The sequence below is a fragment of the Erpetoichthys calabaricus genome, chromosome 6 (genome assembly GCF_900747795.2).
Source record: "Erpetoichthys calabaricus chromosome 6, fErpCal1.3, whole genome shotgun sequence".
Lineage (NCBI taxonomy): Eukaryota > Metazoa > Chordata > Cladistia > Polypteriformes > Polypteridae > Erpetoichthys > Erpetoichthys calabaricus.
Genome location: NC_041399.2, coordinates 212,157,558 through 212,172,718, shown reverse-complemented (window position 1 = coordinate 212,172,718; position 15,161 = coordinate 212,157,558). Strand labels below are relative to the sequence as shown.

Sequence of the window (15,161 nt, the reverse complement as noted above, 5' to 3'; positions counted from 1 at the left end):
CAGCCAACACAGGGCGCAAGGCAGGAAACAAACCCCGGGCAGGGCACCAGTCCACCACAGGGCACACACACACACACCAAGCACACATTTTAGGGTCGCCAATGCACCCAACCTGCATGTCTTTGGACTGTGGGAGGAAACCAACGCAGACACGGGGAGAACATGCAAACTCCACGCAGGGAGGACCTGGGAAGCGAACCCAGGTCACCTAACTGCGAGGCAGCGGCGCTACCCACTGCTCCACCATGCCACCCCAGCCCTGAAGATGCCCCTATATTTAGGTAGTGAGTGCCCAGAACCAAATGTTCTGTGTGTGTATATACAGTATGTGTATTTTTGTAGTTCAGTTTTTAAAATTGAAATTCCCGAGTTGCTTTTGTTTATTTCCTTCAGGATGTGAGAGTTTACAGAAGCTGGACTTCACAGTGAACTTCATTGGAGAACTGAGCAGCGTCGAGTCCCTGCAAAACAACATCCACCTGCAAGAGCTGTACCTAGTGGGCAATCCTTGTACCGACTTTAAGGGCTACAGAGAGTTTGTGGTGGCCACACTGCACCAGCTGAAGGTGAGCACAGTTTTTATTTTTCATAGGTTAGGGTATAATATATGACTTTAATAGCATTATGGCTGTGGTTCTTTTCCTTTTGCAGTTTCTAGATGGCAAGAAGATTGAGAGATCCGAACGTATTAAAGCAACGCAGGACCTGCCAACGATACGGCAATGGATCCGAGAGCAGGAGGAGATGCATCTAAAGAGGAGAGTCCAGGAGAAGCATGAGGCTGAAAGGAATCTGGAGAACAAAAACAGAAGCAAATCAAAAACTCAGTCTGAGAAGCAAGGTGCCGTCATCGGTCAGGAGAGGTACAGTGTCTCTATTCAGTTCAGTTTAGATTATTACTGTAGGTGCATTCAAATAAAATAGGGCATTGTTATCAACACATGCAACACCTGCTTTCAAGATGCCATTATGAGGCTAGGAGAAGACCTGTCTGCACCGTTTGCCTGGGTAACACTCAGGCCTGTCGCTTATGCAAGACATGCCTATACCGTTTCCTGAGCAATGCTTGGCACCAATGCTATTGGCACTTATACAGCCCAAGTAATCCTCGGGTCTAACGCTTACACGAGATGCGTCTCTGCAGTTGGCGGAGTGACACTCGGGTCTAACGCTAAGGAGGTTACAGGACATAATAGGGCCTTGAAATGCCAGCTGTGGACTACCGCAGACTGGACTGATGAATCCAAAATTTGAAATCTTCAGTTCATCACACAGGGGTTTTGTATGCCGTCAAGTTGGTGACAGGATGGTCCCTCAGTGTGTGACACCAACTGTCAAACATGGAGGAGGGAGTATAATGAATTTCCCCTTGGGATTAATAAATCTATCTATCTCTCTATTTCTCTATATCTCTCTAATAGTGCCTTTCTTTCTATCTATCTCTCTCTCTCTCTCTCTCTCTAATAGTGCCTTTCTATCTATCTATCTATCTATCTATCTATCTATCTATCTATCTATCTATCTATCTATCTATCTATCTATCTATCTATCTATCTATCTATCTATCTATCTATCTATCTATCTATCTATCTATCTATCTATCTATCTATCTATCTATCTATCTATCTATCTATCTATCTATCTATCTATCTATCTATCTATCTATCTATCTATCTATCTATCTATCTATCTATCTATCTATCTATCTATCTATCTATCTATCTATCTATCTATCGAGAGGCAGTTGGCGACTTGCACAGTGGGACTGGCATTCTGAATCAAAAGGGTTACCATAGTTTGGCTGTTAGATCAGCATAAGGTGCAGGCTACTTCAATAAATCAAAGATTTTAATTAAATATCGTGCACTTAATGATCCATCCATCCATTTTCCAACCCGCTGAATCTGAACACAGGGTCACTTAATGATTCCGTGACTTATTTTTTTTATTTGTTTATTTGTTCTACGCTTTGATTTTGTTAAACATTAAGACATTAAACTGTGTGCATTTCCATAAAAACTGAGGTGTTCTTAAACATTTGATCAGTAGTGTATATTGTAGTGATGGATGGCACTGTCGTCCCAGAAGGCTTTGCAGCACTGCACCTAAAAATTAGACTGTTTAATTTTGGTTTCTTTCATGTTGGGTTTCAAACAGTTGTACAGGGTGAGCCAAAATGAAGTTCCACATTTCTCAAGGTCACATTGTGCGAGGTTAGAGGCAGCCGAGTTTCCTTTGATAGGCAATCACTTGTAGTTTTCAGTCAGCAACATGCCTTGGTCTGGGGCGCACCGTGCTTTTGCGGTCGAAGCATTCTTCAAAAACAACAAATCCATCATCACTGTGCAAACCCGCCTTCCGAATGCACCTCTTTAACGGTGATGTCCCAAATCGGAAAACAATTCTTCAGTGGGTGGCTAAATTTAGACAGACGTGCCTAACACTGAACAGAAAACTTCCTGGCTGTCCTCAGACTGTATGAACGCCTGAAAACATCCAAGCTGTATGGATATCCATTTTGCAGTCTCTTAGATGTTCAGCTCGCAAACCTGCTTCGACATTTCCAACACATCTTTGATTTTGCATGAGGGCCTTAATTTCCATCCATACAAAATGATGGCACTGCAGGAACTCACTGGAAGAGCCGTAGAGAGTTGAGCGCCAACATTCTGCAAAGCGTTCATCGAGATGCCATCATCATGTGACGTCATCAACAAGGCACATTTCCATTTGAATGGTTGTGTAAATAAGCAAAACTTTCATTATTGGACTGAAACCAACCCTCATGAACGTCATGAGAGACCCCTGCACAGTGAGTACACGGGTTACAGTTTGGTGTACCATTGCAGAATGTGGCATGGTAGGCCCTTACTTTTTTGAGGAGGGGGTAGCAACGGTCACCGTTACTTCAGATAGTTACGTAGAAATGCTAGAGAACTTTTTGTGACCCCAACTGGAAGAAATGGATGTGGTGGATGCCTGGTGTCAACAAGATGGAGCAACAGCTCATACGGCTTACGCGGAGATCCATGCAAGATTTGCGGGAGATGTTTCCGGGGAAGCTGATCTCCCTGCACGGCGATGTCAGGTGGCCTTCATGTTCGCCTGATGAGAGAACCCCACATGGAGCGACAAGTCAAAGGTATACAACACACTGACCTCAAAACCTTGAAGCCCCCAAGGACGCTATTCGCCACAAAATTGCCACTATTCCCTTTGAAATGGCCGAACGAGTCATGCAAGCGTTCGGAAATCGTCTTGAAGAGTGTATCGCTAATGATGGCCACCACCTTGATTACATACCGTATTTACTCGTGTACCCCGCACCCTCGTGTAAGACGCACACCCTAATTTTTACAAAGAAAATCTCGGAAAAAATTTTTCCCGTGTATGACGCGCGTTGTGATTGTATAGGAAGAGTTTAGGGCACGTTTTCCGCAAAATGCCCTTCTCTTTTTGTTGCATAACAAAAGAGCGAGAGAGACAGAGAGAGAGACAGATAGAGAGAGCCCAAGCAGAAGAAGTAAACATTACAGAAAAAAATTTCCTCGTGTATGACACGCACCTGATTTTCTAATGCTAATTTTCGGGAAAAAAATGTGCGCGTGGTATACAGGTAAATACGGTAATTTTTAAACTACAGTGAAAAAAATCTCTTTTGTATAACCTATCTTGTGTCATAATGAAATTTATTTTATTTTGTTACGTTTTTGTAGAATAAACGTTTGAAATGTGGTACTACTTTTTGGCTCACCCTGTATTTAATGTTGGTTTATAGCTTTTGGTAAGTTTAAAGGGGACGTTTTGACTTTGCCTACCATCACTAACTGACACTGCCTGGTGTATAAGTCCCGCTATCGAGACTAAACAAAGGCAGTATTTTGAATATTGCCATTTGCAGTGATTGTATTACATTACCAGTGTTAAGAAAAGAGTAAAGAAAAAATGTTTTCTTGATAAGTTGAGCATGTCTGATTGTCACAATAGGTTTCCGTGACACACAGTTACAGTTTTTCAATCTTTTGGTTCATTTTTCTGATGGTAAACAGAACTTACTTTAAGTGGGTTATTGAGTTGCCTGATTAAAGGGTCTCATGCCCATAACTGTGGCTGAAGTGTAGTGGCGCCTTCTGCCAATTCTTAGATTTAATTGAACAATTGCGAGGGATGAGCTCACACTCATTCAGTCAACCAATGTGTACCACATTTTGAGATGCCACGTTGGCCACATCTGCTTTAGGAAGATTTTCATTGGTGGATTTACAGTCATATGAAAACGTTTTGGGAACCCCTCTTAATTCTTTGGATTTTGGTTTCTCATTGGCTGAGCTTTCAAAGTAGTAACTTCCTTTTAATATCTGACATGCCTTATGGAAACAGTAGGATTTCAGCAGTGACATTAAGTTTATTGGATTAAGAGAAAATATGCAATATGCATCAAAACAAAATTAGACAGGTGCATAAATGTGGGCCCCCCAACAGAGATATGATATCAATACTTAGCTGAGCCTCCTTTTAGCCTCTAGACACTGTCCTCCTATAGCCTGTGATGAGTGTCTGGATTCTGGATGGAGGTATTGTTCACCATTATTCATACAAAATCTCTCCAGTTCAGTTCAATTTGATGGACAGCCTGCTTCAAATCATCCCATAGATTTTCGATGATATTCAAGTCAGGGGACTGTGACGGCCATTCCAGAACATTGTACTTCTCCTTCTGCATGAACGCCTTTGTAGATTTCCAACTGTGTTTTGGGTCATTGTCTTGTTGGAATATCCAACCCCTGTGTAACTTCAACTTTGTGATTGATGCTTGAACATTATCCTGAAGAATTTGTTGATATTGGGTTGAATTCATCTGATCCTCGACTTTAACAAAGGCCTCAGTCCCTGAACTAGCCACACAGCCCCACAGCATGATGGAACCTCCACCAAATTTAACAGTAGGTAGCAGGTGTTTTTCTTGGAATGCGGTTTTCTTCTTCCGCCATACAAAGCGCCTTTTGTTCTGACCAAATAACTCGCTTTTTGTCTCATCAGTCCAAAGCACTTTGTTCCAAAATGAATCTGGCTTGTCTAAATGAGCATTGGCATACAACCAGCGACTCTGTTTGTGGTGGGAGTGCAGAAAGGGCTTCTTTCTCATCGCCCTGCCATACAGACTTGCAGGTTTTTGGAGGTGATCTGTAGGTTGTCTGTCACCATTCTCACAATCCTGCTCATATGCTGCTCCTGTATTTTTCTTGGCCTGCCAGACCTGCTGGGTTTAACAGCAACTGTGCCTGTGGCCTTCCATTTCCTGATTCCATTCCTTACAGTTGAAACTGACAGTTTAAACCTCTGAGATAGCTTTTTGTAGTCTTCCCCTAAACCAGGAGACTCAACAATCTTTGTGTTCAGATCTTTGGAGAGTTGCTTTGAGGATCCCATGCTGTCACTCTTCAGAGGAGAGTCAAAGGGAAGGAAGCACAACTTGCAATTGACCACCTTAAATACCTTTATATCTCATGATGGACACACCTGTCTATGAAGTTCAAGGCTTAACGAGCTTATCAACCAATCAGCATTGAGCAGTGACAGGCATTCAAATCAGCAAAATGACAAGGGGACCCACATTTTTGCACAGCCAGTTTTTCACATTTGATTTAATTTCATACAACTAAATACTATGTCACTAAAAATCTTTGTTCGGAAAACACAGCAGGACTCAGACGTTCCTAGGAAATGAAGGACATACCACTGTTATTTTTGTTGTTGAAAGCCAATTATTATGCAGGCTGAGAGGGGTTCCCAAACTTTTTCATATGACTGTATTTTACACAATAAGATAGACAGTCTGCATTGTTACATTTAGAAATACAGCATGTTCCATCCATTATGTAACCAGGTACTTCAGAGTTGTTGGCTGGGAAGCAGCCTGTAATGAGAAGACAGAAACACCTTGCAGCCTACCATATATCATTGAAAATATTGAATGTGAAAAGAAATGCATGTAAAAACACAAAACAAGTTTTCTATAGACTTTTGCCAGTTTAGGTCATCTACCCAAGATGGCGGCTCTTCCAGTTATGCGGCATTCTGGGAGGAAGAGCCAGGTCCAGGTGGTGGGACTCCACAGGTGGAAAGCCATCATTCTTCCTTTTTGCAGAGACTGTTGCTACACAGCACCGTCTCCTGTCTCGGTGGAGAATTTCCATCAACTACACCTTTAAGCTGTCTTCCATGCCCACATGAACCGTGTTAAAAGTACTCCATTGCCATTGCTAAGGCTCATCTAGTTTAGTGCCAATTAGCCCAGACATCACTTACAAGGTTGCATTAAATGAAGTGCACCTCTCACCATTTATTTTATTTATTATTTATTTATTTTTCCTGGTGCAGCAATAAGGAAGGAAAATTGCCTGAAAAAGTCCAGACTGAGGAAGAGCACATCAGTGACGCTGATGAAGAGGAGAGTGACAAGGAATTCTGGGAGAAGCCAACGCAGTTTACTCCCGAGTCCAGGATTGAAACACACAGGCACATGGAGGAGAAGCGCAAGGCTAAAGAGGCACAAAGGTTGTATGTCTACTGTGAGATCCATGCCTGAGAATTTGTATTCTGAAGTGGTTGCAATAGGCAAGGGTGCCACCAACTAGAGAGAATTGCATTGGCAATAATATAGCAACCCTGCATGACACGACTCCATGTGGTGACTAAAAAAATAGAGCCCACCAGGGGCACAAGGGCAACCTTGAGATAAGCTCAATGGACTGAATATTCGCCTCTTGTTTGGCAAATTTCCTGTGTTCTGAAGGCAAAAAGAGAGAAAGGCTGGCATTGCCACCTTAGGACATTCTCTTATTGGTAGAGGGTTAGGCATTCCTGGAACCTACTTGATTTATATGCCAACTGGTGCCTAGGAGGAACATTGGATCTCCATATAACTCCCCCAACAAACCCCCCCCCAAAAAAAAAAAAAAAACTTGTGACACTTGCAGATTAGTACTTTCGCACATGAAACTTGCAAGTTCACTGTGGGAAATCATCCCTGGACATGTAGCGCTGTCTTTATGGGATGCAACTGCTCCTGTGGTTCTTTATATAATCAGAAGTAGTGTTCCTGGTGGAGTTGGACCCTCACATTGTAAAATTCTTAAACAAAAACTGCATTTGGAAGTGAGACTGTGCCTTTTCAGGCTTTGGAGTAGTCAACACTTCTTGATGAGGTCTGCCTCTTCTTTTACTGTCTTTAAAGCCCAGCTCAAGACTGATTTGTTTTCCACGGCTGTTCTGGGTTACTTTTTTAATTTTTAATGTGTTTTGTTGCATGCATTTTGATAATTTAACTTTTATTTGGTTGAATTATTGTTTTTAGATTACTTTATTTTATCATGTCATATGGCACCTTTACCTTTTAACTTTGATTATTTCAGGTGGTATAGAAATCAATTGGCATTGACATTAACCTTTGGAACCTACGAGGTTGTATGCCATCTAGTGGCCTGGAGGAGCACTGAATGACGGTCCCTCTCTCTTAGACAAGTGTCCCTGCCTGTGGCCCACCACTTACTGCCCTCTAGTGGTCCCGCTTACTCATTGATGTATTGAATCTTTCCCACTGCCATTTTTATATACTGTATTATATCTTCTCTAGAACTCTAAGCCAGGGAGGGGCAACATTGGTCCTGGAGGGCCAGTGACTGCAGGTTTTTGTTCCAACCCAGTTTCTTAATTAGAAACCAATCCTTGCCCATCTCAGACCTTATTTAATTTTATGGCTTGTTGGTCTGCAATGTTAGGTTCTTACATATATTTTTTTCCTTTCTGAGGATATTATCTGTCCCATTTTTCTCTTTAGTGTTTTATTAAACCAAATAGTGCAGGATGAAAGCACACAGCTATAAGTTAGGGGTAGAACCTAAAGATGGAGAACTGCTGACTCCTTTGTTGTCTGCATCTTATTGCTAATAAGGAGCCATTAAAGCAGCGAATGCAGCTGTTTAAGGCGGAAATAAGCAATTGAGTGTGCGGAACCTTAACAAGCGAGACCATTAAAATGAAGCATCAAAATGTCATTTGAGCAACAAGTGCTTCATCAGAAATAATTGACTTCTCAGTAAGAAACAACAACCTGCAACCACTGCGGCCCTCCAGGACCGATGTTGTCCACCCCTGCCCTAAGCAAACTTTTGGCAGGATGGGATCTTGGCACTCTCTCACAAGGTGACTTAAATCTGTGATTCTCAACATTCAGTCCTCAAGACCCCCTGTGGCTGCAGGTTTTTGTTCAGACTGGCTTCTCAATCAGCCGGTTAATTTAATCGATCTCACTATTTAGTTAACTGGCCAGTTTTTGTTTCCTTTTATTTTGCATTTAGACAAGTGCAGTAGTTTTCAGATTTACATTTACAAGAGATGTCCATGTCATTCCAATAGATGGCGTGTCACAAACATTTTTAGTAATCAAATGCATTGTATTTATCATTCCAACAGACGGCGCACCACAAACATTAGCACTGCTTTTACAAACTCCATACCAAGTGGCAGTTAACAGAGATATATGCATTGCAATGGTCAATCCAACAGATGGCAGATCACAAACATTAGCATGACTGTCACAAATACCATACCAAATCTGTTGGAATGACCAATACAGTGCATTTTTTACTACAAATTTTTTATGATGCACCATCTGTTGGAATGACAAATGCAATGAATTTTATTACTAAATGCACTACAAAATACATTCTAATAGATAGTGCACTGCAAATGTTGATCACTTGATTTCAACCCATCTTAGACTAGTGTCATATCTAGTTAGAAAATTAATTGTCTAAACTAGTGCTGCCCAAACTCGGTCCTGGGGACCCCCTGTGGCTGCAGGTTTTTGTTCCAACCAGCTTCTGTTTTTAATTGGACTCCAGGAATAATTAAGTGAACTGTCAGTCAGTCAGTCATTCTCCAACCCACTATATCCTAACACAGGGTCACGGGGGTCTGCTGGAGCCAATCCCAGCCAGTACAGGGCGCAAGGCAGGAACAAACCCCGGGCAAGGCGCCAGCCCACCGCAGGGCACACACACACACCCACACCCACACACCAAGCACACACTAGGGACAATTTTTAGGATCGCTAATGCACCTAACCTGCATGTCTTTGGACTGTGGGAGGAAACCCAGGCAGACACGTGGAGAACATGCAAACTCCACACAGAAAGGACCTGGGAAGTGAACCTGGGGTCTCCTAACTGCGAGGCAACAGCGCTACCACTGCGTCGCCGTGCTACCCAGGACTAATTTAGTGAACTGTTATTTCCCAATTTATGTATTTTGGGAAAAATATAGAAATTAGAAAACTAAGTTTGGTTAAAAATAAATATATGTACAGTGCATCCGGAAAGTATTCACAGCGCATCACTTTTTCCACATTTTGTTATGTTACAGCCTTATTCCAAAATGGATTAAATTCATTTTTTTCCTCCGAATTCTACACCCAACACCCCATAATGACAACGTGAAAAAAGTTTACTTGAGGTTTTTGCAAATTTATTAAAAGTAAAAAAACTGAGAAATCCCATGTCCATAAGTATTCACAGCCTTTGCCATGAAGCTCAAAATTGAGCTCAGGTGCATCCTGTTTCCCCTGATCATCCTTGAGATGTTTCTGCAGCTTCATTGGAGTCCACCTGTGGTAAATTCAGTTGACTGGACATGATTTGGAAAGGCACACACCTGTCTATAGAAGGTCCCACAGTTGACAGTTCATGTCAGAGCACAAACCAAGGGTGAAGTCAAAGGAATTGTCTGTAGACCTCCGAGACAGGATTGTCTCGAGGCACAAATCTGGGGAAGGTTACAGAAAAATTTCTGCTGCTTTGAAGGTCCCAATGAGCACAGTGGCCTCCATCATCCGTAAGTGGAAGAAGTTCGAAACCACCAGGACTCTTCCTAGAGCTGGCCGGCCATCTAAACTGAGCAATCGGGGGAGAAGGGCCTTAGTCAGGGAGGTGACCAAGAACCCGATGGTCACTCTGTCAGAGCTCCAGAGGTCCTCTGTGGAGAGAGGAGAACCTTCCAGAAGGACAACCATCTCTGCAGCAATCCACCAGTCAGGCCTGTATGGTAGAGTGGCCAGACGGAAGCCACTCCTTAGTAAAAGGCACATGGCAGCCCGCCTGGAGTTTGCCAAAAGGCACCTGAAGGACACTCAGACCATGAGAAAGAAAATTCTCTGGTCTGATGAGACAAAGATTGAACTCTTTGGTGTGAATGCCAGGCGTCACGTTTGGAGGAAACCAGGCACCGCTCATCACCAGGCCAATACCATCCCTACAGTGAAGCATGGTGGTGGCAGCATCATGCTGTGGAGATGTTTTTCAGTGGCAGGGACTGGGAGACTAGTCAGGATAAAGGGAAAGATGACTGCATCAATGTACAGAGACATCCTGGATGAAAACCTGCTCCAGAGCGCTCTTGACCTCAGACTGGGGCGACGGTTCATCTTTCAGCAGGACAACAACCCTAAGCACACAGCCAAGATATCAAAGGAGTGGCTTCAGGACAACTCTGTGAATGTCCTTGAGTGGCCCAGCCAGAGCCCAGACTTGAATCCGATTGAACATCTCTGGAGAGATCTTAAAATGGCTGTGCACCGACGCTTCCCATCCAACCTGATGGAGCTTGAGAGGTGCTGCAAAGAGGAATGGGCCAAACTGGCCAAGGATAGGTGTGCCAAGCTTGTGGCATCAAATTCAACAAGACTTGAGGCTGGAATTGCTGCCAAAGGGGCATCGACAAAGTATTGAGCAAAGGCTGTGAATACTTATGGACATGGGATTTCTCAGTTTGTTTATTTTTAATTAAATTTGCAAAAACCTGAAGTAAACTTTTTTCACGTTGTCATTATGGGGTGTTGTGTGTAGAATTCTGAGGAAAAAAATGAATTTAATCCATTTTGGAATAAGGCTGTAACATAACAAAATGTGGAAACAGTGATGCGCTGGGAATACTTTCTGGATGCACTGTACCAAGCAGTTGTATGTGAATAATGTATTTTTTTTCTTCTTGACTTCCATTCTACTATTCCTGGTGTTCTACTTGTTTAATTAATCCATTATTTACTAATTAATGGGTCTGACACTAAAGTAGTTGCAGCCTTTCATGATTCAGTGTTGATTGCCTGGCTGTCTGCTGTACTCGTTTTTAATAAGATACAACGAACAGTGAAAACTGCACAGAGAAAGGGCTAAATAGAATAAAATCAACACAAGAGAGTTAAGCATTTAAATCTCTAGCAAAAGCAAAAATATTCCTAAATGTCTTATAAATGTAAAAATTATGCTGCTGTGCTTTTCTGAATGTAGAATAAGAGAAACAAAAATACCAACTAATTAAATGAGCTCAGTGTTGTCACTGATTATGAATCTGGTGGAACAAAAACCTGCAGTCACAGGGGGTCCTCAGGACGGAGTTTGGGAAACACTGGTTTAGACAATTAGAACTTTTCTTTTTTCTTATTTTTTTTTTTTTACACTTTACTTTACTTGCTGCGGAAATGCATCTTACTCCTTTAGTCTTATGTAACAAGACCTTAGCAAAGGAATTTTTTGGTCTTCATTACACTTATAAACCATCTGTTAATGGGTTCTTCATGTCTGTGTGTGAAGCATTTGATTTGCTATTTAAACGACTTATGAATACAAAGAATTCCCATTTCTCATCCTGAAGTATGCAGTATCAAGAGAAATGTGTCTCATTTATTTCACTTGTGAACATTCCAAGTGAAGATATTTTAGTAGACCGTATTGCACAGATGAATATCCAGTTGACTAATGCTGTCTATGTAAGAGGTATTAACACCAGAAGAAGCCTTTGTTGACGTCTTGTTACTTAAGAGTAAACGAGTAATGGATGCATTTTTGCAGCTCCTAAACCAGAGTGAGCGAATTCTTATCCATCTAGCACAGCGGTGGGCAAAGTCAGTTCTGGAGGGCTGCAGTGGCTGCAGGTTTTTGTTCCAACCCAGTTGCTTAATTAAAATAAAGTCCTTGTCAATTATTTAATTTCAGGGTCTGTTAGTGTGCTTTAACTCTGCTATGTCAGGTAATTCTCATGTCCTAGATTTTTTTTCCTTTCTAAGGATATCATCCAAATGATTTGAAGGCTAAAACAAATGAGTAATTCTCACTGCTTCACTTTTTTCTCTTCACTTTCATTTCAAGTATTTAATTAAAACAAACTAGCCAACCCGCAGCGTAGCATACGCCGCATAATTATGTATTGATGAGTGAACACTTGCTGAACAACACAGTTGTCCAAATGGCGTGGGTTTGTGGATACCACTGTGAGTGAATGAAAAGATGGACCTCTGGAGAGAGCAACATACAATTGTCCGTGACTGAAAGCGAGATCGTCTGTGACGATGGAGGCCACGCTGGTGAAAGTTACTTCGTCGGTAGGGATAAGTTTCAGCACTTGTTCATTAAGGTGTAGCGAGTCTTCGTTGTTGACGCTTAATATAGCTTGCATACTGAGTTGTTCCGGAGTCACAGTTGAGAAACACTTTTTTAATGTCTTTTAAGCACAGAAAAAAAAATGAACATGTAAAAATCCGTAATGTAATAAGGCACCAAGAAAAGTAACATTGCAATAATGCACACTACGACACGATCGCTGTAAACAGAAGTGAAAACAAAATCGAGTCCGGTGCATTCTTTAACTGCCTTGTAGCGCAGTGGTAGTGCTGCTGTTTTGCAGTAAGGAGACTGTGGAAGATTTTGGGTTTGCTTCCCGGTTCCTCCCTGTGTGGATAGCGCTTTGAATACTGAGAACACCGCTATATCAATGTAATGAAGTATTATTATTGTTATGTGTCCAGCGGTCTCTCTCTGTCTCTCTCTGGCGCGCCTGTATGTGTGTGTGTGTCACCTCGCTCTCTCGCTCGCTGCACGTGTTCCTGCAGGCATTCACCGCATAATTATTTATTGATGGCTGAACACTTCCGGAAAGACATAGTTGTCTAAAAGGGGTGGTTTTGAGGATACAACAGTAAGTGAATGAAAAGATGGAACTCTGGAGAGAGCAACATACAACTGTCCGTGACTGAAAACTGGTTTTGGCAGATACATGCATATCTTTTTGAAAGTTTGGCCCTGTGCCTTATTAATTGTCATCGCAAAGGCCAATCTAACAGGAAATTGTCTTCATGTAATAGTAAAAGGCAAATTATCCACGACAAACAAACTGTTTTATACGCTGCATACCAACCCGCTACGCCGCATAATCACGCCGCTTTTTTAATGTTTTTTTAAGCAGAGGGGGAAAAAAAAAAATGAACATTTTCAAAATCCGTAACACTGCTTTCAGTAAGTACAATGCACACTACTTAGCGTTTAATTTGTCAGCCACTTTTTGCCAGCTGTCTTTTCTGGTTTGGGCTGCTTTTGCAGTGTTACCGCTTGTGCATATTAAATCTTGAAATCCTTCGAGTAACTAATTAACTAACTAACTAACTAACTAACTAACTAACACCCACCCACCCACCCACATACACAGCTTGTGTGGAAAAAAATGCGCCCGTACTTTCATAATTTTGTTGCAGCCTATCAAAGACTTGCTGATCATGTTTTCTAGACTCAATATACATTGGCTTTTCACTCCGCGCGGGGGCGCGCATTCATCTCGGATTATTACATCCAGCTAGACTAATCTGCTACACGGCTGATTTGAAAAACCAACTTATCCCGGATGAGTTTCACCGGCATTAATGATTAGGAATCTGGTTGGAACAAAACCCTGCATCCACAGGGGTTCACCAGGACCGAGTTTGGGAAACACTGCTGAACAGAGACGAAACCGACTCAGGTGAGGAGTTGGGGCGGGCAAAGTAGTTGCAGCTATTGATTATTCAGTGTTTTTTGCCTGGGTGTCTGATCTGCTCGACGGGATCAGAAATAAAAGGAAAACAATGTGAAGGCAATGTCACAGGTGATCCTGTGGTATAGCGGATCCACAGCTCCCCTTCAAAAGGCCATTTTTAAATAAATAAACATCGCACTCGCAGCGTAGCGAGGGGCGTGGAAGTGTGGCTGAAACGGTTTCCGGGTGGAATCGTGCTGCGGGCATTTCTCCCCTGTGCAGTGTGCGAGCGAGTGAGGAGAGAGAGAAAGCAGGCTCGAAGGCAATGTGTTCCTGTGGTATAGTGGGTCCATAGCTCCCCTTCAAAAGGCCATTTTTAATCAGGCGACTGACAGTAGTGGAGTCAGGCACAGAGAAGGTCAGCTGCTGAGAGAGCGTCTCGGCTGTTGCAGGGCCGGCATCGGTGAAGCAGGTGAAATGCTAATGAAAAAGAGGCACAGGGCTTATTGGTTTTTAAAGACTGCTTCCTTCATTGTGTTTTAACCTCAGTTATAAAGGATTGTTTTAAGGATCCCATGGGATACCCCTCGCAAACTGTTTTACACGCTGCATACAGCGATTCACATCCGCGAGAAACATGCCTCTATGAACAGTCAACGTGGCTCAGAGGTGCATGTGGACTCTAGCACAGACAAACATAAATGACGCCGTGTTTTCTGAGTCGTCGCGTCCGAGTTGGTGGGCGTGGCTCTGCGAGTTGTCGTCGTATCCAATGGTCTTACAGTTGGTGGGCGTGGCTCTTTCCTGCATGCGCCATGGTTGTCTTACTTGTCGGCGGCTTAGTGAATTAAATATATAGATAGTGCACAATAAACACACACAGGTGTAAATGGTAACAAGCAAAATGGAGAAATGCTGGTCTCTTTTGTCATTTGCATCTGACTGCTAATAAGGAGTAATTAAAAACCAAGAATACATCTGTTTAAGACTAAAATAAGCAATAAGGGTTCAAAATCTTAACAAGTGAGACAACTAAAATTAAGCAGAAGTGTTACTTGAGCAATAAGCACTTCTTATGAAGCAACTGGGTTGGAACAACAACCTGCAGCCACTGCGGCCCTCCAGGAATGACTTTGCCCTTCCCTGATCTAGCACATTTGAATTTCTGCTTCATTTAGGAAAACTATAGCAAAACCAGTTTGTAATGTTTGGATGGTTGCAAAACACATAGAAACTGGGAGAGAACATTTTGCTCAATTAAGGTAGGAATACAATATAGAGAAGAAATGGTTTGGGACAAAAACCTGCAGCCAGAGGGCAGT

At 42.4% G+C, this 15,161-nt stretch overlaps 1 protein-coding gene and 1 long non-coding RNA gene across 3 annotated transcripts in view; both read left to right on the top strand.

Moving 5' to 3' along the window:
* Positions 1-15,161, top strand: part of LOC127528393 (uncharacterized) — a 104,431-nt gene that overhangs the window by 26,502 nt on the left and 62,768 nt on the right. The window lies entirely within an intron of this gene.
* dnaaf11 (dynein axonemal assembly factor 11) overlaps positions 1-15,161 on the top strand; it is an 82,154-nt gene that overhangs the window by 11,708 nt on the left and 55,285 nt on the right. The window contains exons 4-6 of the mRNA XM_028790886.2: positions 394-566; positions 652-863; positions 6,382-6,558. Coding sequence (XP_028646719.2) covers positions 394-566; positions 652-863; positions 6,382-6,558 — 562 coding nt within the window. The remainder of the gene's footprint in view (positions 1-393; positions 567-651; positions 864-6,381; positions 6,559-15,161) is intronic.